The 25,009-nt window shown below is 35.9% G+C and overlaps 1 protein-coding gene and 1 long non-coding RNA gene across 2 annotated transcripts; both read right to left on the bottom strand.

Moving 5' to 3' along the window:
• On the bottom strand, positions 1–4,627 carry LOC149782664 (uncharacterized). Its single transcript, XR_016414646.1, has 4 exons — positions 4,488–4,627; positions 1,903–1,949; positions 532–645; positions 1–144 (listed from the first exon to the last, which is right to left on the bottom strand). It is a non-coding gene; the product is annotated as an uncharacterized LOC149782664 (long non-coding RNA).
• Positions 3,225–24,754, bottom strand: LOC149782663 (N-acetylglucosamine transporter UNC93A-like). The gene is made up of 8 exons (XM_089935162.1): positions 24,178–24,754; positions 23,683–23,843; positions 22,714–22,953; positions 19,526–19,693; positions 8,036–8,277; positions 5,852–6,141; positions 4,488–4,639; positions 3,225–3,239 (listed from the first exon to the last, which is right to left on the bottom strand). Exons 1-8 carry the CDS (start codon positions 24,722–24,724, stop codon positions 3,225–3,227), a joined length of 1,815 nt encoding a protein of 604 aa, XP_089791288.1. The 5' UTR covers positions 24,725–24,754.
• Between the last annotated feature and the right edge of the window lie 255 nt (positions 24,755–25,009).

Genomic DNA, 25,009 nt, shown 5'->3' with positions numbered 1-25,009 from the left:
TCAATAAAGTTGGGTACATGCTTTCCTACCAGATATTAACTGAAGTTTCACAACACGTATTCCCGACAAGTATTTCTCATTAACTCCTTGAACTTGAACATGTATGAACGAAATGTTGGTACTCTTATTCAGATCCACATCTCCCTGAAATAATGTAGAGATTAATGTAAGTGGACAACTTTCTAACCCCAGAAAGATTATAGGAAACAAGTAACGGTTAATAGATCTTCGCATGGGACTTTATCGAATCTTCAAAAGATATGAATTTGTTCCATTCACACAACAACACAAAAAGACGAAAAAATATAGATACATGTTTGTGTCTTTAAGACTGAAATAACTAGTTCAGTTTTTTACATAAACTGCTGTCTGTCTTTAGGAATTAATAAATTATGTTAAAATATCACCTCGTATATATATGTACAGTGCAAATAGCACACATAATTGTTGGTAATTGTCGTAGTATAAACAAAACTAAGAAAGAGTTGTCTTTAAACAGTATTAACATTTTATGAAACGTCAAACATTTACCTCCACATCAAGGTCCACGATGGTCGTAATATTATTATCTTGAACGTTATTCCAGAAGTTTGAAGTCATAACCGATGTTGCTGTTACCAGGCAGACTCTTCCTTTCTCGCCAAGCTAGAAATTTAGCAAATATTGTTAGGTCACGCTCGAAGTTAAATTAAGGTTAAGGGTCAATTAGGCACAAAATCTTCAAAGTGTCAAGTTCTCATTTTTTTTGATAGAACAAAATGTGCAGATTGAGCATGCATTTTACGGTAAAATTTATTCCAAACCATTTCCAGAACATACTCTTAACTTTAACGACGAGCTAGGTTATCTAAACTTCTCTTGACGGGGCCCCGAGAGGCCGAGTGGTCTAACGCACTCTCCGTTACGGATCACTGCCATCTTACCTCTGTCTGCGTGGGTTCGAGTCTCGGATTCAGCGAAAGCTTGCCAGTAGCTTCTCGTGGGTCGGTGGTTTTAACCGGGGTGTTCCCGGGTTCATCCTCCACCTTTAATATTGGCCGCCATGTATAGCCTATCATGTGCTGAAAAATGGTGTTAAACCCTAATACAACAACATAAACTTCTCTTGACTAAGTCTCGGTTTGTTGCTACGCGTGTCGTCATTGCAAACCAGCCACTAATGTTTTAGGTTAGGTTGGCATCCTTTAGTCTCGAGAGACGAAGGAACTGCTCCCATGAGAGATGTCCCGGTTGATTTGCCAGATTTTCTTCTGTCTAATTTGACCGTAGTTATAGCAGTGTGTATTTATAGAAGTACATATCGTATTCTGCGTTTGTATTAAGGCAAGATAAAAATTCATTTCAACAACATACTATTAAAACCAAATATACCAAAATGGCTTGGATATTATCAAATCTTCATTATTTACGTAAAAATTAATTATGTTAGACTAGGTTAAATGTAGCATCATTATTAACTCCTTCATAAAAAATTCAGGTCTTTTAAATGAACAGTCTTTTTATTTCAGTTTTAAAATTTCCTTCAACGTATACATTTTATTGTTTTATCTTTCATATATGCAGGTACCGAACAATGTACCTATCGCAAACTTGTATATAAGCAAGCATTTATTAATGTCTCTGTCATTAATCTTATTTCCTTATATTGCAATGTTATGACCGTCTACCTTTCAATTTTCTTTGTCTTTGTTAATGTCTGTTTGTCTTAATGTTGTGTAATATCCTAAGCGTATCGTGGTTTCCTTTATTCAAATGTCCGTCATAAATTGTTCACGCTTTTCCTTTCTTTTTCATTAATTTTTTTATAGTTACTGTTTGACATGGATGATAATTTTGGGAATAGAACACATTCCTGATAATCGCATTGACAAAATAAATGTGTGGAATAATGTAATAGCTCACGTGATATATGTCCATAGCACCTGTACCATCCTTGGATAATGGTTCATCTGTTTGAAGTTAGAACAATAATTTTAAATTCATCTAACTTAACATTAAAATTAAAATTAAAATAAACAAATCATTCTATAAGCACCATCATCTTTGTGCCACCGCTTTGTTATTTGTTTCTTACATAAACCAGTGCGTTTCTACGTGTATGATACAAACCCACGATATATTACCACTATTTCATTTTCCTCACTAAGAAAAGTTTTATACACAGGTTTGACATTTGATTGCACACATATACACAAGCAGAGAGAGAGATACAGATTATTGCTAAAACGTGTGCCCAACATCGTGTTATTTGTTTTCAGGTATAAACTAATAAACTGTAACAAACTATGGATCAAATAACCGAATATAAAAATTCTAACATGTTGATATATGTCTTTTCATAAGATCTTTAGCAAAATAATGTTTTCTTTCATACAGGCTTCAAACAATTTTAACAAAAATAATATACGTGAATGAATTTTCTAAAATCTTATCACTCATTTTCTGAAAAAACGTTATTGATCTGATATATACATTCACTTAAGTATGTATGACCCAATATAATTTGCAAAATAATTATCATAAAATTTTTACAAATAGCTGCCTCGCTTGGCACATAGCATTAAGATGTTAGTGTTAGGACTGGTCGGTCTTGTGTCAGGATAATGTGGCTGGGTGGAACATCGTGCTGCATGTCTGCGGCAAGATGACTCAATGCTAGGCATTGCTATAACCTGCCACACTACAAACATCGTAGTGATATGACTGATACTTTTTTAAAGCTACGTGAAAAATTCAAATCACACACACACACACACACACGTTATATTTAACCTGAAATAAAGATTGGATAGTCGTATTGACGGGAGGTTTGGTCTCGATTCCACCTTGTCAAATAATCCTAAAAGGCAAATTATATGATTTCTGTATACGAAAGTTATATATTTGAATATGTGAAAGGAAAATGAGTCTAAATTGTTACAACTGACCGGAACCATCATTGTTAAATGCGATTGGCGGAAAATAAGAACAGTGTTAATATCCGCATCGCTGATGAGTGAGACTGGTTAACTCTATTATAATCAAATAAACCAAACGCTAGAGATCATCCTTTCCACGAAGTCCAGTCATCAGTATCTTAATGACGCTTGCAAAGCAAAATAATGTGTCTTTAAATTCGTTCTTGTTCCAAACAGTAAATAATATGTTAATGTTACCTCAGTTTGGTTTTCTAATGTTTGAAGGGGGCGCTATGTTTTAAAAGCGATCTTGGCAATATGATTGATTCATTGTTCGTTAATCTGTAAAACGAATAAAGATTGATCATAATCAGATGTCGGCATTCAAATAAAGCGTGCTTGCTCCTAATCAAATGTCGACATCTAAATAATTTAATGTCAATTATTCTGTAAAACTAATAAAGCATGATTATAATACGATGTCGGCATTCGAATAATAAAGCGTGATTATAATCAGATCTCGGCATTCGAATAAGGCGTGATTGTAATCAGATATCGGCATTCGACTAAAGCGTGATTATAATCAGATGTCGGCATTCGAATTTGGCTTAAGATGATTATTCATGTGGAATATGTTACTTATCAAACTCCTTTACATCCATTTCTAAAACATCTTATAATTTTTTTTTAAATGGACCTCAAATTTGGCATAGCTTTTAAAAGCGTTATAGAACAGACCGACGGTCACGTATACGGAAAGATAAAAGCATTCTTTGTTTGCTGGATTATACAGAGTGAGACCATTATTACATACCATTTGGATGGGTTTTTAAATTGTTTTATTTCTTACCATTTGAATGTTGTTTTTTTTAAAAATTGGTTTGCAACTATTCGTGAATTATCAAGGTCTTTTGTCCCTTACAAAAATCAAGATCACATTTTGTCTTCCAGTACAGATTCATAAACATATTTATCACATACATTCTACTAAATAGAGAAATGTAAATGTGTGAATAATTAACTAATTTATAACTAAAAATAAACTATTAACTGTCACGTAAAAATTTCCTTCTCCACACAATTATAATTCCAAAATACATATCGTGCGGGACCATTGAGATATATAGATTTTATCCAATTTATATGCCTGCTCATTTGTTTGCTTTTATAGCGCCTTCCTACCTACTTCTATGCACATTAAACTTCCTACCCTCTACATTCATGCATATCTTTACCCATCTTATCCATCGGTCCATCCGAAAATGTTTTTTCACTGCATGTGTCTTCCTCGGGTGTCCTTTGATATCTCTTTATGTTCACTGTAATACGCTTTGGAGGTTCTGAGGACGGATAGAGTGTTGCTACTTTATTTTGTACCGACGATTCTAAAATTGTTTTTAATGTGATTTTCCCCCGGTTTGGTAATGATGGTTGTTATAAGCATGCTTCATGTGCAAGTAAAGAATCAACATTTGATTGGTGGAAAATGTATGAGATAGAACAAGCAGTTCAAATTTTGGACACTGTTGATGGATCCTAACGCGTTATGTGACGAGAATAGGATGTTATAAAAGCTATGCTGCAATTTACCTCAAAACTATGTAAAATATTCAATTTCCAACTGCTTAAATTGGCCTCCATAAGTGTTTCATAAAACTGAAGATAATGTCCAATGGCAATGCACTGCTTTTCAGGGGTTCGTTCTGTGTTTGGTTGGCTCTCTAATGGAATGTCTTCAGTACCTTATAAAATAAAATTACAGTTAGAACAAAGACTCTGCACAGTCGAAATCTTATGATGTCTACCTGCTTCTACAAATTTTTACCAGCTGTATTAATCCTAAAATACGTTGATTCTTCCGCACAACTTTATAACTGGATTTTGATTCAGGTATTGTTAGTTTAACTTTGAGAAAAATTTAAGACAACTACCACTCATGCTGTGCGACTGCTACTACTATTATGTTTACTTTGTTACTACTATTATTAGCACTATTCCTACTATCACATGACTGTTCTTGTAAGCAGCAATCGTTGTTGAAGAAACAATAGTAGTTGAGGTGGTGGTGGTGGCAGCGGTTGTTGCAATCGCTGCAGTAGCAATAATTGTGGTGGTTGTAGTAGCTGCAATAGCGTTAGTATTAACAATATTGGTACCTGTAAAACTGAAGTAATGATAGTATTAAAATATTTTTGTGAATATCGACATAGTTTTAAAAATAGAAATGGAAGAATTAGAAGTAACATTAGTTTTAGTAGCTCTTGATATCGTTGTTGATGTGTCTGAAACAGTAACAACAGAAACAGTCATCATTGTTTTCGTCGTTCTTCACAAAACACTCATTGACTAACATTAGCAAAATTCTATATAGTCCATTTGAATTCATCGTTTTAAATTCAAGTCGCCAGATAGTTTTTAAAATTATTTTTCTATCATAGGTATCAATTAACACGGGTTTCATATTTTTCTCTTATTTTAATTATCCGTGTCTATCTATGACGCATCAAAGTAACCAGATTCGCAATGTATTGCACGAAGTATTCCAAAATTAGTGGCACAAATAAATAAAGACAGTATAATAACCCGAACAGATGTCACATGGCTTATGTTTAAGGAAATGGACCTCGCTGAAGATATTATTTTAGCTTTATTTCACTAATTCAGCCAAACCGTAGATTTAAATGACGGAGGATTTGAGTGAAGCACGACTGTTCACGACAATGTGGAGGTTGTGTCATTGTGGTGTTCTCTTCGCTGTCGCAGTCGCAGTCGTTGTCGAAGTAAACGGTTATAGCATTTCATTCAGAAAATATAGTAAGTTAGTTTCCGTGTTTAAGGAAACATAGCATAGAAGACTGCAAGTTAATAATGCATACTCATTTCTTCCCTCAACCTCAGTAATATTTACTTGTACAGAATAAGTACGCCTTTACTGTTGGCTCGTTTACGCTTACCATTTATCTTAGAATAATTTTTATCTGTCCGGCCTCTCGCTTGAAGATCTTCATAAGTTATATCACGGTGACCATTTATCCTAGAATAATTTTCATCTGTCTGACCACTTGCTTGAAGATCGTCATAGGTTTTATCACGGTTACCATTTATCCTAGAATAATTTTCATCTGTCTGTCCTCTTGCTTGAAGGTCGTCATAGGTTAAATCACGGTTACCATTCATTATGGAATAATTTTCATCTGTCTGACTTCTTGCTTGAAGATCGTCATCAGTTTTATCAGCAGCCGATCTATTAATTATCAAAAGTACGAGTCAGTGCATTATGTTGTAGAATCATACTTATTTCATGAGCAAATTAAGACAAGTGTGCTAATGTTTGAACAAAGGGATACTCCCGATAGCGTTATTAAAATGCTCTATTATTGTTTACTTAATGTTTAAACATGTTGTGTCCATGTAGTATTTTTTTTTTTTGTTACAGATTATAAAGTCGTACCGCTGTTCCAATCCATGTAGGTGTTCAAGAAAACATTGATAACTCGATAAGTTATTGCAGAATTTACATTTTCCATGATTTTGAAGATGCAAATTACTTCATCTTTACTTTCTGGTCATGTAAATACTAACGCTCAGTCGTCTGTGACAATACTCTCGCTTATTCATATGAATACGATTCTTTGATGATACAAAAAGATGTGTGTGTATGTGTTTGTGTGTAGTATATCTTCTAAGCACATTATTTATACAAATATTTTCTTTCTAATTCACGTCCTAACATTATAAAACATATTCATGCTGCCAGAAGGACTAATATATATATATATTATAAAAGAACTGGATAGCATGTTTGAAATTATAGACACCATTCAGACTGATGCATTCAATAATTTAATGGTTTTATATGCAACGCAGCAGATATATAAATGCTGATTTAGCAAGGACAGGCCAAATTTGTCTCAATTCAAACGGACAGTTGCAGGACCCCTGGAGAGTGTCGTTTTGCATTGCAATCGATTCCATCATCAGGTTGGGATTTCGGTGCTGACCCACAACACTCCCCAGCGGTGCACTGACTAAGATGATTAGACTCAGCCCGGAACCGATTAGTTTTTACATCGCTCCTCTCTCTTCCGCCAAATCTAATTTAAGGCTTCCTTGACAGGTTTACCTAACATTGGTGACTAACGTCTAACTGCTACCTGCTGTATCTCCATAGCTCCCATGGCACTCCAAAAGATCTGTGTTGCAAAGCTACGGCATACTATTTCTGCTGGTAGATTCCAGGCCTTGCATCCATTATGTTGGCCTATTTCCTCTCATGGACCTTGTACATTCCAGCTTCCCATGACACTGTCATTTCTAACAAAATCACTTGTTTAGTAGCTCTTGACCACAGTACAACATCACGCCTGAAGTTGGTGTTACAGATGTCTCTGTCTTTTTATATCTGACTGCATTTCTCAATAATGTGCTGTTGTAAAAAAATATTATCTTGCTTCAGTCGTTTGTTTTGTGTCTCAATGCCTTGCACTAAATTGATGATGTTGGTACGACTTTGCAGTTGCTGTTTCTTTTGCCCTTGCTATATCCATACTGGCATACCATCTCAGCGAGTACTTGGTCATGGCGCCAACGATAACGACCGTCCATTAGAGATACATTGCAGCACGTGCTCTAAATTTGCAAGTTCCACACAAAGTTTACAGTTTGGGTCTTCAGTTAGCCCACAATATATTTAGGTTTGTTGGTGAAAGGATAACATCATACACTGAGCGTAAGAGAAAGCTGATTTTATGAGTATCATCTCTTCCGGTGTTAGTCCAATATAGTTTCCTCGACCTCACACTTACCCAGCGTTGACAATGCCCATACATTCTCATTCTGACAGATTTGACTTGACTGTCTTCCTCTTCTGCAAGACGTGCTTCTGTATGGACCATGGCACGCTTCTCCTTGATGCATGTTGCCTGTCATGTATGTCATGTATGACTTTTCAGACGTTCTAGTCCCAGCTTTCCTGTTGCTACTTTGCCTTCCATATCGCTTTGTCTCCGTCTGGATTCTGCCTCTTCACCTGCTTATGCTGCCACCCACTTCCTCCCTGTCCATACCTCCCCTGCTGCCACTCTCGCCTTTTCATCTGCAGTGTCGTTCAATATCATCATCTGCCTGGCCTTAGTCACTTTGAACTCCTCTGTTTATATGGGTTGGTAAGTCTGAGCTGCTCCCAACGGTCTCTATCTCCATCTGCACGAATGTGGGCTTTCCTCAAGTGTCTCAACTCTTTCATATGACATTCAAGTCTCCCTGATCCTTTGTCTCCTAGCAGCTGTTTGGCAAAGCCAAACGGATTGACAGTGATGTGAACTTTCTTCTGCATACGCTTCTTTCTGTTCTTTCTTATGTCCTCTGCTCCTCTTAGTATCTTCAAATATGCACTAGGATACCTTCTTCTCAGCCAAATAGCTCTGCATTTATATTTGCCATCTTCCGGAGCCTACGGTTTTCTTTTGGCAATGTTTTCTTTGTTCCCAAATCGATATTTTCCAATACTGTAGACAATGATGGGCATTGCGTCTACCTATCAAGGCTTCCTGTCAATGTTGCTTCCATTAGTTGGTCTGCGTCCTCATCAAACTGTATCCATGCTGTTGTGTTTGAACCCAAAGGCTATTTTACTCTTCGTTTTCTGTCTCCTAACAGTCGTTTTTCCGCTGCAGTACTTTCCTGAGTACCCCGATCTCGTCTCCCTCTTAAATCTGCCGAGCATATATTCTCCGTCTCATTGCTGTACTCGTTTTCATCCTCTAGCACTTGGCGTTTGACCATATGTGGTGGATACTGGTCCATCTCCTACTCCATCTCACCAGTTTGTCATGTGCATTGTACTAGATTCAAGATTGAATTAGAACCCATCTTTGCTTTTACGTTTAATATGGAACCAACATAGTTCTTACATAAACTATAAATGGGACAAATTTAACAGAAGATGGTCATTGTACAAAACATTTAATAGGTTCAGTTGTAGCATTCTAACGTCTATTCAGGTTCTTGAATTGGCAAGGAAGCATATGCTTTATAATGTAGATTACCCAAAAGAAAAGGTGGTATCTGATAATCACTGTTAAGACTACACCCACTCACACCCATATATCAAGCTGGCTCAGTCCAACCAAATCAAGCCAGTGTTTGAGTGAGTTCCTCTAACATGCGCCAAACACAAAATATACACCGCTAACCTGTATCAATCAAAATCAGCACACCATAAAGTGAAACAAACTGCATTGCAGATAAAATACCCATAGGCATCCTCAGCCCAACCCATATAAGCATTGCTTGTTTGTTTCTGATGAACAGCAATAATTAATCCAAAAGTGTTGACATTTTTGTTTCTAGAGTCTACTGGAGAAGAATCAAATGATTATGTAACACGTTGATTTCTCGGATACTTGTCACAGTATGTCATAATAATTTTTATGTATCATTACTTGTGAAAAAGGAAAGCAATCTAAAAGGTATAATTGTCGACATCTACATCATTAAAGAAAAAGGTCAAAGATCCCGATTTTTGAAACCCCATATTACATTATATTAAGTATTTTCACTGCTTTTCGAAAGGCTCTAAAGTTACACAAAACAGTGAGACTGAAGCACCAAAATAAATCTGAGTAAAACATCAAACAAGAGACTGCTTTTAATTTGCAAAATCTATGTTTTGCCAAAGACATTTATAATAAAAGGAAATAAGTTTATCGATACGTTTCGGAGGCTGTTACGGGGCACAAACGTTGCAAACAATAACATCCAACACAAAGAAGTTTCCTAACCAATTTATAATGTTAACCAAAGCTAGGGCTCAAGACGACTGCACTTGCCCAGAAGAGATTGGTAGATTTACCGCAGGGCGATAGTTTATCAAAGCTACGGAATGGAGTCAAAGTCAGGGTTCATTCACAGTATAACGTCTTGCTTTTACACGGATGGCACATACAGACTCCAAGTCCTATGGGCCAGAATCTTTATCAGTATCAGATGTGTGATCAATGTAGAATTTGTTTCTAACATTACCATTATCTTCTTATGTTACGTGCTTAAGTGCGAATAAACAGTAAAACAAGAAAGAGTGAAAACACCAAGCTTTAAAAAATATAACAAATAATTTATTTTCCTTGAAAAATACTGTAATCCTTCCCCCCAAAAAAATAGGAACGTATGGTTTGAAGAATCAAATCCAAAAATAACCCAAGAATAATCCACGAATAAAATTTTAGAAGTCCTAATAATAAAATGTTCTAATGATTTCAAGTTCGAGTCACGATGAAGAATCCAAGATGGAAGTCGATGACGTATTGTACTAAGTTGAAGTCTACAGTTCCTTATAGAAACAAGATCTGTAACTCCGGTTTTGGAAATCCGAAAAAAATTGTATAAGGGATGTCTTTGTTCAAGAATTTCGTATGTGCACTCGTATATTTCCAGGAAAACAGAATTAATCCTTTTGAATTCAAATGATTCGAAATAACTCCAAACGACACAATATACACTTTCCAGTGTAAAAGCCCAACTAAGATTATTTCTCAAAAACGATGGTTTAAAACTTGAATTTTACTTCTCGGATAAGGGTCACGTGATCATATTTACATATAATAAATTACGTAGCCTCTGTATGTCCTTGACAAAAACCAATCATTTTAATTCGAGAATCAAAGTTGTTTACTTCACTAAAACTATTTACAAATCTAAGGTCACATATTCAATACAGCCTCGAGCTCACTGTTATTAGTCCCACAATAAAAGTAAATTAGAAAGAACTTGATCACGTGGCTGTTACTAATTTTGAATTAAGGTCAGAGACCAGGTTAGCCTTATGTGTTTACTAAAGTTAACAGTCAAGGTCAAACTATTTTCTGGTAAAGTATCGAATTCCTAATAAACATAACTTCATTATTTTGACATATACTGAAATAAAAAATAATAAGATTTTAAAACTTACAAACAATTAATACAGATAACAAATTAAATCAAATATACATAACACCTCCCTCATAAAGAAAATAATATTTTTACGATAAAGCTTTCTATTTACCTCATACTAATTATACATGAGATTAAAAAGAAATCATATAAATTACACACAGTGTGCATGAAATATTACATTGCTGTACACGGGAAAGCGCGTCTCTATTAATTTATCTTTACCCATGATCTGTCTGATGCCAAGATTTTATTCCTATAACAACAAACTCCACCTTAGTAGTCTTTGATTTTTATTTTTCATCTTGCCGAGGAAAGTAAGGGGGTTGTGGTCACTAAACACAATAATTAAAGAAGGAGCTGAACTAAGGTAAACTTCAAAATGTTGTAATGCCAATATCAAAGTCAAACATTCCTTCTCAATTGTTAAATAATTTCGTTAGTGCTTATTTAATTTCTTAGAAAAATAGCACACTGGATGATCAGTACTATTTTCATTTTCTTGAATCAAAGCTGCTCCAACCCCAACATCACTTGCATCAAGAAACAATTTAAAAGACTGGCTGAAATTTGGAGCTATAAGAACTGGCGCGCTTTTAAGTATGCCTTCTAACTTGTCAAATGCTTCCTGACATTTTTCAGTCCAAAGGAACTAGATTTTCTTACTCAGTATATTTGTCAGGGGTTCAGCAATTATAAAAAAGGTGAATTTTTTCGATATTATCCAGTCCATACCTAACATCGCATCAGTTGCCTTTTATTTACAGGAACATGGAAATCAGAGATAGCACTGAACTTAGCGTCTATGGGTTTAACTTGTCCTTGTCCCACGATGTGTCCTAGAAAAGTTACACTAGCACAGCATAACTCACTTTTAGAAAAATTAATTGTCAAACATGCATCAGTGAATCCTTCAAAGAATTTCCGAATTGTTGCTAAATGTTCTTTCCAGATGTCATTGTGGATGATGATATCATCGATGTGAGCATCCCTATTGTCTTGACCAGAGGTAATCATATTCATGAGCCGCTGAAATGTACTTGGCGACTCTTTCATTCCAAACGGCATTACTTTATATTGGTAAAGTCAATCTGGAGTCACGAATGCCGAAATTTTCCTTTGCTCTTTCCGTTAGTGGAATTTGTCAAAATCTTTTCAGAAGATTAAATTTATTGACATAATTGGTATTCCCGATCTTATATATAGTCATCGATTATTGGTAATGGGAATGAATCTATTGTGTTACACTATTCATCTTTCTATAATCAGTACATATACGTGAAGTTTTATCTGGTTTTGGAACAAGTATGCATGGTGAGCTCCAGTCACGTTTACTGGGCTCTATAAAATCATTCTCCAGCAAATATTAATTTCTTTTTTCAAGTATTCCAGTTTCAGAGGGTTCATCATGTACGGGTGTTGTTTCACAGGTTGGAATTTACAATTTCAACATCATGAAACTATTTGCTTGTTCTTGTTGGATCACCTGGAAATAAGTGCTCATTTTCAAATAATAACTGTTTAAGTTCATTTCTTTCTCTTGCAAATGTGAAAGTTTCTGGTCCAGATTTTGTATAACATCTGAATTCCGAAGATATGTCACTCCAATATCAGTAGAGTCCGATGATATTCCTTCACTTAAATCTTCACTGAGTGGGACAGGTAAAACTAAATTATTTGCATGTTTAACCTGGCTTTCTCTTTCAGTATACTGATACAACTATAGTTTATTTAGATCCCGGGAGCACTAATATTATAATTTAACTCACTCGTTTTCTTCGTAACTTTGTAAGGGCCGTAATATCTTAACTGAAAATATTTTTGAAGAATGAGCAAGAGAGACAAAACTCCATTATTACCAAACTCAAAAGTTCTTTCGATTTTAGTTCTGTCAAACAATATGTCACGGAATTGTATAAATCCTTTTATTTATTAATTACATATACTCAGGTTTCGTTTTTTTTGTGTACAACGATACCCGAGGGTGATTTATGTATATTGTACAATATTTCGAAATAGTGAGTTCGGTTCATCCTATGCGGCACATGCGACGTGCTTTCAATGGGAAAATCCGAATGCTTCCAACGCACAGACAATGTATGACGACTTCGTCTGTGTATAAATGCCTCACCGTAAGATTAGATCTTCACATTACGGAACGTCTTGTCAGTGAGCGGTCTATTTTAAGGACTTGCACATCTTCAGCTGTAGAGGTATGTGAATTATTAATTTCATATGCTTAAGTTATAACTATTGTAGTACCACCTTTATTTTTGTATATTTTATATGTAGCTTCGGCTTACGTAGTATCATGCAGATATTTTCTATTCTTGTGTGTGACTTAGCAAGATATTTATATTTGCAACATATAAAGTTGCCTTTTAAAGAAACATTTGGTACCGTATGATTCTTGTCGGGCACGGTTAGGTTTACTTCTGAACCTGTTTGTTGTTTTGTAATTATTGTGCCGATAATGCAATCTGTATAATTTACGGTATATAACGTCACTACGTTTTATCGTATATGCCCGTGTCATGCATAGTACACGGTGTTAGATTTTATTTCAGCTGACCCAAGTGACCGGAGTGATCCGAGTTAACGGAGTGATCGGAGTCGACGTGGTACCAGCTGCAGAGCTAACCACATAAGTCGACCCTAGCAGCTGTGAAGCTGAACCATAACAGACGTAGAGCTGAATAAACGGTGTTGCTGGTCGAGTAGCAGGTGATCGGACGTTGCTGACCGAGATTGGTGCGTGCTATTGCTTGATTGACCAACCTGGAATACTGATGGCTTGATTGGCCAGTTTGACTGGTAGCCTAGTGTGCTGGTGACAGAGTGTTTAACTCCATACATGCAATATTTCAGCCGTGGGCTTATTTTCAGGGTTTGTAAAACCCAGTGTGTTTTTGGGACTGTAAAGATAATTTATATATGTCCCTTTTGTTTACATAATTTCACTATTTGAGTGAATACATTTTACTATATGAGTAAAATAGTACATTTGTTTTGCTAATTGAGTAAAACACATCAATCTTTTCATTGTGAAATCACTGTGAATCATTCACCCCTTGTCCTTATACTGTGTAAGGTAATTTATTTGTATTTCTATTATTAAGTCCGTGCGTTGCATGTTAATTGATCTTAAAATTGGATCATATACACGCACATATTAATCGTAATTAATTGCTCATTCAAGTCGTTCGTTATTAAAGATTGTATTTGTATCACCATCAAAAGTGTGCTTTTGTAAATCCAAAATCCCACCCGTTTGTATTGTTACACCATAATTTCACTTTTGACGTGAACTACTGAATGCCAAATTCAAGCATAATAGGCTAGAAAGTTCCAGACCTAAAATTGGCACTTGACCCGATTGGACATATGTGGGAAGGCCAAAGTGAGTAAAAGACTTCATCAAAACTTTTACTATTATTTTAGATTTTACATTCCTCAAGGGAATTGCCTCTGGAAACCTTGTTGACGCACACATAATGGTCTACAGGTATTGGTTACCTGACTTGGTCTTAGGTAAGGGACCAACACAATTTACCATAATTCTTCTAAATGGTTCGTCAAAGGCAGGAATAGGTTGTAGATGAGCCTTAGTTTTTGTTTGATTGGGTTTTCCTATCATTTGACAGATATGACAAGATCCACAGTATTTACCAACATCACTTTTGAATTTTGGCCAATAGAAGTGAGGCAAGATGTTGTGATAAGTTTTATTAATCCCTAAATGACCAGCCAAATGAGTTTCATGGGCCAGAATAAGTATTTCCTGTATATAAGGTCCTGGAACTACAATCTGATAGTTCACTAACCATTCATCATCAGCAGGTACCTCGGGAGGTCTTCATTTTCTCATATAAATACCATTTTTAATGAAATAACAGACAGGAACTTCAGTATCTTCATTTTCACTAATGGCCCTTTGAAACAACAGATCTCATGATCATTTTCCTGTTCGACGACAAGTGATTGTCGTTTCTGACCCTGATTAGAATAAAGAGAATGAGTCGTTAAAAGAGGATCACTGTGATCAGTACCTTCTGATTGATCCAAAAAAGGAGTGAAAGTGACCTCACCAAAAGCCTGACCATTATATGTGTCAGCTAACGGAATACTTTCCTCATCAACATCATTCTAAAGAGCTTCTTTGCCATAGCTCTGGTAACTGCACAAGCTGGAATTAAATCACAGATTCTTTTTCAATAGGATCGACGTTCTGACCCACACAAGGCTTGTTAGCTACAAGTGGATTAACCACAACCTTGTCTGCAGCTAGGTCGTTGCCTAGGAATATATGAATGACCTCAACGGGTAAAACAGAGACTGTTCCGACTATCATGGGTCCTGAGATTACGTTTGATGATAAATTTGCACAATGGAGAGGAACATTAATAAAGCCGCACTCTACTCCCTGAATAAGTACACTCTCATTAGAAGAAGACTTCTCAGAAAAAGGCAAAGTACCTGACAATAAAAGACTCTGAGAAGCGTCTGTGTCCCTCAACATTTTAATAAGGATAGGATTGGCCGAATCACCAAAGAATGATATATAACCTTTCGATATGAATGGTTCATAATTCTCCATAATAAAATCAGACTGGGGTTTATTAGACCCAACAAATGTATTGCTTTCAATACATGACCGTGACGTTGATCTCTTAGAAATACGAGCATTTGGAATATCTCTTTCTTGATTCTGATTTTTCATTTTGTAGGGCTTGTATTAGGCTGAAATACTTTTCTGCCAGATGACTATTGAGTTGAAGTCTTATTTACGCAAGGAACTATAATACTCATCAGCAGCTCCATCAATATTTTCCAAGGTTTCATTCTGATGCTCCTCAAGATAAGACTTAATGTCACTGTGGACACAGTTTTTGAACTCTTCAAGTAATAAAAGTTGTTTGAGACTTTCATAATCTCGTTCAACTGTCTTGGCTAAGCACCATCTATCAAATAACTGCTCTTTTGTTCTAGAGAATTCAACATGAGTTTGCCCAGCTTTTATTCTATAGTTTCTGAATTTTTGTCGATAAGCTTCAGGGACTAACTCATAACTCCTTAAGATGCATTCTTTGACCGTATTATAGTCACCACTTTGTTGAACTGACAGTGAGAGGTAAATATCACTAGCTTTACCAGTGAGTAATCATTCTAAAAATTGAGTCTAATGCTCCTTCGGCCATTTCAAATTTTCAAAATAAGGAAAATATTTGTCTACTTCTTTTTCTCCGAAAGAGGGCACTAATCTAATATTCTTTGCAAGAACAAAACTTAAATTTGAAGCATGAATGTGCTCTTCACTTGTCAGTTCCATTTCTAAAAAAATTCTAAATTGATATTCCCTATCTTGCTTCTCATTCTCCACCTGTAAATGCATTTGCTCTTTATGTAACTGTATTTGTTCTTTTTGTAACTGCATTTGTGTGTTTCTTTCTTTTTTTCTTCCTTATCTAACTGCATTTGTATCTGGGGAGGGAGTTTCTCTCTCATTCCTGTCTCTCTCTCCTCTTTCTCAAATTGTAACTTTATTTGTTCTTTTTGTAATAACATTTGTTCGTCTTCTTTATCCAATTTCATTTTTTTCTTTCTCTTTCTCCGATTGCAACTGCATTTGTTTTTCTCTTTCTTCTTTCTGAAGTTCCAGCTTCCTCAACACCAATTAGATTTTGTATTTTAATTCTAATTCCTTTAATTTTATGTCAGAGTCTGATACAGATTTACTGATCGAAATAAAGCACTTTGAGAAGGGACAACTTGTTGATCTACGAAAAGCACATTAGTTTTGGGCTAGAGAACAATTAATTAGATTTATGGGGACAGGCGCTTGTGAAATCGCTATACTGCAGTGATTCCAAATGTCTTGTCGGTAATGGTAGTGATTTTTAAATTAGGCATTTTATACTTAATATTAGGGACACGCCTAACTTCGATTTCAAAGTGGCACTGTCAAACTTGAAACATTCCAGAAAACGTTAGTCGAAAACCTAGAAGGTCAAATTGACCCACATTTTGGCGCCTAGAGGAAAAGGGGTAAATATATTTCCTCCTGATTGGTTACGCTGAATATACAAACAATCTGACCGCTTAAACTACCTCATACACCCATGTCTCTTTGTTTTAATGATAATCAAAATTTACACAATAAATTGAAGGGAAATTTTAAGCATTAATATGACGGCAACAGAGGCACTCTGATGTTTACTTAACGTTAAATTATCAATCTATTAAAATATATGTTTTCAACCTGCAGTGATATTGTGCTCTGAGATCTAACATGCCACTCGAAATGATGTGCTTTGGATATCTCAGTGATTATCGTACAAACCCAGTTTATTGAGATCGAAACCCACAATAGTTAATTTTCTTGTGGACCGCCCCTTGGGCGACCTGTATGACCCTGTAGAGAACAATCCTAATTATAAGACGACGAAGCACATATTCGTTATTAAGTTGGTTGCATTTTCCAGTTTGCAAAATTTTATGATGGACTCTATTGGTAACTCACATCCAAATGTCTAAGACTTATAATTTGTGAAAAAAGCATTGAACAACAATTTGTGCTCATATCCAGCTATTTTTGTTACTTTCTGTTGTTGTTGTGAGGTTTAAAACCATTTTCAGCACACGATAGGAGACACATGGCTGCCAGTATTACTGGTGGATGACCGCTCCGGTGGCCTAGTGGTTATAGCGTCCTCCTCGGATGCGGGAGGTCGTGGGTTCGATATCCGGTCGAATCATGCCAAAGACTTACGAAAATGGTACCAACAGATGCCTTGCTTGGCGCTCAGCATTAAGAGGTTAGTGTTAGGACTGGTCGGCCTTGTGTCAGGATAATGTGACTGGGTGGGACATCATGCTACATTTCTACGGCATAATGCCCCATTGCAAGACATCACTATAAACTGTCACACTGCAGACATCGTAACGATGTGAGAGAACAATTGTTAAAGTTACGTTAAAAAATTCTAAACCACACACACAGTTAATGGCAAGCTTTCTCGTATATACACATTGGCCGAATCCGAGATTCGAACCCACGCAGACAGATCTGAGATGGCAGCGATCCGTAGCGAAGAGCGCTTTAGACCACTCATACACTTTCTTTTTGGCATTTCTATTAAATTAATACGACTACTATGTTTGACCAAGGGAAATATTACTTTCAATATTCTTTCTTTTACAATAATCACAAGGCTTTATTTCATGTATAAGCTTTGAACGATCTGACAATTGCCCATTCATTGCCGTCAAGTACAGAATAACATCGGAAGTAGTTGTTGAAGTACACGTACATTTGATGCATATTTGGCGAAGCCCCGTCGGAGTGTACCACATATGTTACTAAAGCAGATGCCGAGGATGTTCCGTCTGTTTGCTTTCGCCACCATATTGTGTTACGTGCTCATCATATAGTTCTCAATGGCTGCTAATAATATCCCATGTTTCTGTCTCGACTTGACGGAAAAGGCAGAGAATATTTTGATCTGAATGAACTGAATACGTAATTAAAGAATACCGCGTTCAATTGCTCCTTAACTTGGCACTGTGGAAATGATATTGTAATAAAGGATTCTGAACTTATTTCATACCTTCTGTATGCGACTTCAATGACTCCATAGAAGAACATCCCTACTCACAGGAATACAAGACAGACGTGTAGCTTCGTTCCGGTAAGCAGATAACCGATGTAGCCAAACGCAATGATAAACGCGATCGATTCCCACAGCCGATGATTGGCGAATGCAGCTTCGGTAGTCTTCGTAAACAAGAAGCCATATAGTGCTGAAAGCCAAGACAGGCAAGCATTTGCAGGCATAATTCACGATTTATGATGTTTGTTACAAAGTTATTGCTTCAACAATATCATGAATGCTGAAATTTTTTACAACAGATATCTTCTATGGTGGCTGTGCAAACAGGAAAATTAGACAACACATTGACTACTGAAATGGCTTGTAATAATAAAAAAAAACTAAATCGAAGGAAGAAGTTTAATCATTATTTATCTATATAAAAAATAGTTATTATCTTTAAAGAAAGTGATCTTGTTTTGAGTGAAATAATAATAATAATAATAATAACAATAATAATAATAAAAATAATAATAATAATAACAAGAAGAAGAAGAAGAAGAAGAAGACGTAATCTTAAAAGTATTTTAGTTGTTAATTATTTTTTAAATGAGATTAGTGTTCCTTTAGATAACAAAATGATATGGATTTGTAAAGCCTCACCATTTATCTGTGTCTGGATTACAGCGTCGCCCATTCCCCATAGGGCTGCCAAGATGTAAAAGATATACACAGCATCCGGGTCTGGTAGCCATATCAACATAGCCATCTGACATCCTCCGTGAACGATAAATGATACAAATAAAGAATAAATGGAATTATGAGATTATACAATTATATTAATATTTCTTTACTATTTGAGAACGGTCTTATCAAAGAGGGCACACGAGTGTCTTTTCCAGTTACCAGAATCAAATCCTGAAATATCGTTTTGTAGTGTGTGATCAAATTCGCGCTTCATGGCTTCATGGATCTGGTAAGCTATAAAGTTCAATTCGTAACAGTGCCTGAGCAAGAAAGAAAAATGACAAGGCTCTAAAACTTGCTATGAGAATATAAAGACGGACATAACCTGACATTATGGGAATAATAATTTTGTTTGTGGCTGACATTGCATTGATGAGATTGACTGAGCTTCATACCCAGGACGAAAAATGGAATATGTCCCACGTACTGCACCAGACTACCGAAAATAAACGAGCAGGCGGCGTCAACCACTCCATAACAGATCATGACGAAACCCACGTTCCAGGCGCCCAACGCACAGCTGACGTAGGACTAGAAAGGAATGAAAGAGATTGGAGAATAAAATTCAGAAATGTATTTTTCTAGTCTTTTTTTGCCTTTTGCAATCTCCACCTTTTAACCTATTTGTATTCTTTAATTTATATTTATATGTCAAAAAGTCCCTTCGTGTGCTGAACATTGTAGTAATGATCGCGTTTAGACTGGTGATCGAAACAATCTATTATAAAGTGCTTCTCGGTGAAAAAAAGCACCCTGGTAGGTCTTGGCCATTTAATATGTAGGACTTTCACCTGGGCATGTCCTATATGCTCCCAAATCGGTTCATAATGCTTGATTGTTATTTAGGTTCAAGCATCTTAAAGTACCATAAATCACTGGAAATGTTCACAAGAGCTGTTAACGATGGTACTGGTAGTTGTTTCAAAACCCTGTATGTATTTCGTCAGGCCCAGCGGATGTATCATGGGCTTTTATAAGTTCCTAACGTACAAGTTGTACATTATAACTTTCTCAATTATTTCAACTGAATTTCAAATGTATCCTCTCTTTTTGTCTTTTCAGCTTTCGAAAATCTGCTAAATACGTAGATTATAGCGAATTGTTAGAAAACAAAATATGACAGCAAGTATATTTGCAATGCTATATTTGGAGCTTAGTTTTTTTATTGCTTAATTTTAGCTGTTGGAAAAGAACTGATTTTCGCCTTATCATTTATTTTTCGGATCATGTTCCATTCTTACTTTTCAAATGATCGAGAGTTTAAAGTAGATGATCGTCTTTGGATTCGTTCATTGTGCAGCAAGCTTTAGTCTGAAATATGCGGTACCTGTTTAAATTCTCAGGCATCCGGCGATTGTTAAATGTTCTCAGTGTTTCTCTGCACTGTTTACTAGCTTCTTTGCTGCATTTAGTGAATCAGAAGGAGAACAAAGGAATAAACGGCAAGGACAATGGTGGTATCAAGGCGATACGAGGACAAAGTTAAAGACAATGATGGGAAAGCAAATTAAGAAGACATCCTAGGTCTCAACATGACAAGCGGATTTATCGAGACCTGGACCATGTATATTACCCGTCTAGCAAGAAGCAGAAGTCAAAGTAGCATGTTGCATAGGAGAGTTGTTCTTTGGTCTCCCGTTTGCTCAACTACCAGGATCCTTCTTTCATTCGCCTCCTGCGACATTCTTCTAGGACGCACAGTGCTTATTGTACAAATACGGACCCACAGGAAGACAGTATGTTCTTTGATATGATAATATGGAAAATAAAGCCCATTTTATATCATATATTATTATAGCTTTTGGCTTTCCTCGAGCTTTGATAAATTTCTAACTTTAGGGGGATAGTATTGCTATAAAACTATTCAATCATATAGACTACAGTAATGTTCGCAAAAAATATTCGTTTTCTGTACTGTCATTCCTCGAATCTCTTTACCAGCGCAAGTATTTAGTGCAGTTAACTGAGTAAATTGTGGATGACAAATGCAATTTTAAATTGTTTAGTGGAGTTATTTCCACGTAATATAGGTCTAATTATTGGCAGATTATAATGCGCTGAAATAGGTACATAATCCTGCCATCATCACAAGCACACATTATATAACTATCTTAAAAAGGTATTTAAGGACAAATTGATTTGCCCTACAATAAATGTGCCTGTTACCACGAAGACAAAGAAATCGATAGATAATCCAATACAGCTCTTATCGCAAATAAGGACTAATATGTTCCTACTGTCCCATTTCTCCAGATCGGCTATATAATATCAGTGTCCCATTTCTCCAGACAGGCCAAAATGATTGTAGCCCAATTTCTAGATGACTTTCTTAAAACGTTTATTAACAATTCGTTCTGGACCGGAATCATGCCAATTTTATAATATAAAATGTCAGTAGTATCATCTATAATCAAGCGTTTTTTACAGGCATACTGAATATAATTGTGAAGGTCAAATTCGTAACCTGTGTAAATGTATATAGAATATTTTATATTACTGCCGAGAACTCCCATTAAACAGAAATAGGCAATGATATGGCGTATGATGGCATATGATGATTCAATAACAAGCAACAAGCTGTAGTATTAAGGAGTATATATACATACATATATATATATATATATATATATATATATATATATATATATATATATATATATATATATATATATATATATATATATATATATATATATATATATATATATATATATGTGTGTGTGTGTGTGTGTGTGTGTGTCCCAGAAAAGGTTTCAGGGGGTACCTTCGACACGTGGACATAGTTATTGATTGTTTGTATGCCCTAATTAAAACTCCATGTCAGTGGTAGGTTTCAAATAATTTTAATCAAAAGTGAGATCTGACCTTGAGAAATTCCTGTATATATTATCTGGTATTTAATCAGGTAAGGCCGTGCGTAATGTGTTTTAGAGACTTGTCTATTACTAATAGATAGTCATCTTAACGTTTTGTTCTTTTAGAAAATAGCACGTTAGTGGTAGTTTGATATATACTTCTTGAAAACGATCCAGAAGGAAACTTACTTAGTAAGATGCCTGAGACACATTAATTGACCAAAATATTGTTTTACAAAACTTAAGCGGAAATAGTCAAAATTAGAGCAGCTGGACTCTATGACCAACTACGATATTGCATTTATAAAGTGTCTCTTCCCTCGCGTGCTACATTTTAGGCGCCTTGTAATTAATGCCACAGTAGAAAAATAAATCTCGGATTTTGCAGTTAGTACCTTCATTTGATGAAAAGTGAATTCGTCAGGAACCTATACTAATATCCTCATGGCATCAACCAATACCAATTTAAGAATGCATTGCTATTCACATTGTTACGATATAGAAGTACAATACATTTATCTGGAAAACCAGGAAAGCGAAAGAAACAGGTTGGCGAGATAATCATTTCAATATTCCGATTCTGAAAACATGTTTTCATTCATGGATTGTAAGTATAGGTATTTCAGCTGCCTATCTTGCAGTAATAGCATTTCCAATTAAACAGTAATCTTACTGACATGTTGGACTTATATATACCACTGTAAAATCTCCAGCTATAAAGGCCTGTTCGATTCCGCTGTAAATGGTGAGGGGTACAATCGGCTTCTGGTAATGGCTCTGCCAACAGTGTTTAAAGGTTTCCACGAACAGATGAGGGCAGATCTTCTTGTCTTTCTTCTCATCGTCCTTGTCCAATACGATCCGGTCCAGAAAGGTGGCGATAATCAGGAAGGCTACGACTGCGCTTGCGATGTAAATACCACAGGCGGTATAAATCTAAAGTTAAACATATTTGATTCAATTAATAAATGATATTGATCTAGGAAACCAATTGTTCGCGTCGTATATAATCTGGAACAAAATTACTGTTGAAGGCCGGCGCAAAACATATGAGTTTGGATGCAATAGCATTAGCCAGGCTGCTCACGCATGCAAATAAATATTTAAAATATCATTCTGACGTAAAAAAGCGAATCTTGAATCTTGAAATAGTGGATGGGACTGAAACAATTAAAATGATCGCGCTGTGTCACCTGGTGAACTCTTACATAAATTTTCATATTAGGTATTATTAGAAATCTTACTTGACCAATTGTAAGTGGCATACCAGATTATTGGTTCCGTTACTTGAATTACAAAGAAGTAAACAGATGCCATTGGGACTGACTTAACAGTGATATCTGTCACATCAAAGCTATGATAAAATTGCAATGGTAGAGATATTGAAAATGAAGACTCATATTTGAAGATGTATGTTTACTCTTTGACATTACTTTGTTCATAGCTGGTTCATCCATGTGGGTATTATTTACATGGCTAGTTGGACAGACATTGTTCCCACATTCAAACGACACGATAAGCGTGATGTTCACTGGTCTATGGTTCTAGCATGTGATGTACAAGGAAGAAGTCATCTGTCATAACATAAAAGTGATATCTGTCACATTAAGTTCATTCTAAAAGTTACTGTAACATGAAGACTCAGCATATAATCTTTGGTAATACCTTATCCGTATTTCGTATTTCAGCTGTGATGTAATTAACGAATACTGTTGGATCGTAATTAGCTCCACACGTTAGAAGATCTTCGGACGACTCTTCATGCGTGGAGTTCACTGGTCTCTGACTCAACACCATGGAAAAAATCAAGTTGGCCCAGATCTGACCTGGAATCAGCCAATCAGTCAATAAATCAATTAATCGATCAGCAATTCAATATTTAATAAATAATTGTTTCCTAGATGCTTTAACTAACTAAAAGCAGTCTTTGCAAGAACATTTTGGTCATTTAAGGACTTTCTAAATCATACTATCACACGCATCCTTTACATGATGAACACATACTTTACCATTTCGCTTCTTAGATAATACCGTATATAATTTTTGAGAATATGAACCTTGCTTAATGGAGGATGATGCACAATGATTGTCTCCTTAGTCTGCATTTCTTAATCTTAAATGCATGATATAATGAGACCACAAAAAAGGTATGTCGCTTACTCGTTTGAAATATCATGAAGAAGACTCCAAAGAATCGGTTGATGGTGTCATCTTCTGTTGTACCGGTCATTTTTGCGTACCATACTCCTGCCTGTGTCAGATACGTGCACTTTGCGGACCATAGTGGCGCTGTCCCGAGCCCGAGAATAATGGCAGCAGAGATGAATGTGCTCCAGATGAAGTAAATGTTGGATACCATATAAGCGATATAGCGAAACATGGAAATTGCTACAGTCCATTTGCAGCCAAGACGGGCGATTGCGACTGGCGTCAAAAACATACAAGAAACGATCTGAGCTGCGTATATCACTGATACACCGATCACTCCCACACCTGCTCCCCTTATAAGCCAGCTTTGATGGTAGGACAAGGACTGGAGGGAGGTGAATAGAAACATAAAACCTAAGCTGACCACAAACACGTTCTTGACGATTTGAAACTTTCTCATTTTAAATGTGTTTAAATTTATTTCCAAGGCCGCGATGGAATTGTTCACTCTCCTTTCCGTGCAACCATCTGCCCTGGCTGCCTTTTCTTTGGAGCTCATTTTGGTAAAGTTTTTCGACGCTTTTCGTCAAATATCTGCAAGAGATCAAGAGATCAAAAAGTCGACAAAATATCATTTTCATATCTTTAGTTTATTGTTGTCAATAGAAGCACTAGTATTGTTCTTTTATTTTAAGGAACAAATTGTTTAAAACATCGGCAGATGTCTTAACGTTCAGAATGTACCAAGAACCCTTATAAGCAATGCTTTTTTATTATCATATATTACTGTACTTGTAAAATGTGTTATTGATTTTTGGGTTCCTCTATCATTGAACTTTTGTTT

The sequence above is a fragment of the Sinohyriopsis cumingii genome, chromosome 15 (genome assembly GCF_028554795.1).
Source record: "Sinohyriopsis cumingii isolate HCF-2022 chromosome 15, ASM2855479v2, whole genome shotgun sequence".
NCBI classification, from domain to species: Eukaryota; Metazoa; Mollusca; class Bivalvia; order Unionida; family Unionidae; genus Sinohyriopsis; species Sinohyriopsis cumingii.
Note: the sequence above shows the minus strand (reverse complement) of the source record. Positions and strands in the feature narration are given on the sequence as shown.

What these genes read in the sequence shown, in the direction of transcription:
- LOC149782663 (XM_089935162.1), bottom strand. Translation starts at nt 24,724, where the DNA reads ATGAGCTCCAAAGAAAAGGCAGCCAGGGCAGATGGTTGCACGGAAAGG. An exon ending in CTTCATGATATTTCAAACGA is followed by an intron (nt 23,844 to 24,177) that starts GTAAGCGACATA and finishes GGCTGATTCCAG; the next exon opens with GTCAGATCTGGGCCAACTTG. An exon ending in AAATTATTCTAAGATAAATG is followed by an intron (nt 4,640 to 5,851) that starts GTAAGCGTAAAC and finishes TTATTTTATAAG; the next exon opens with GTACTGAAGACATTCCATTA.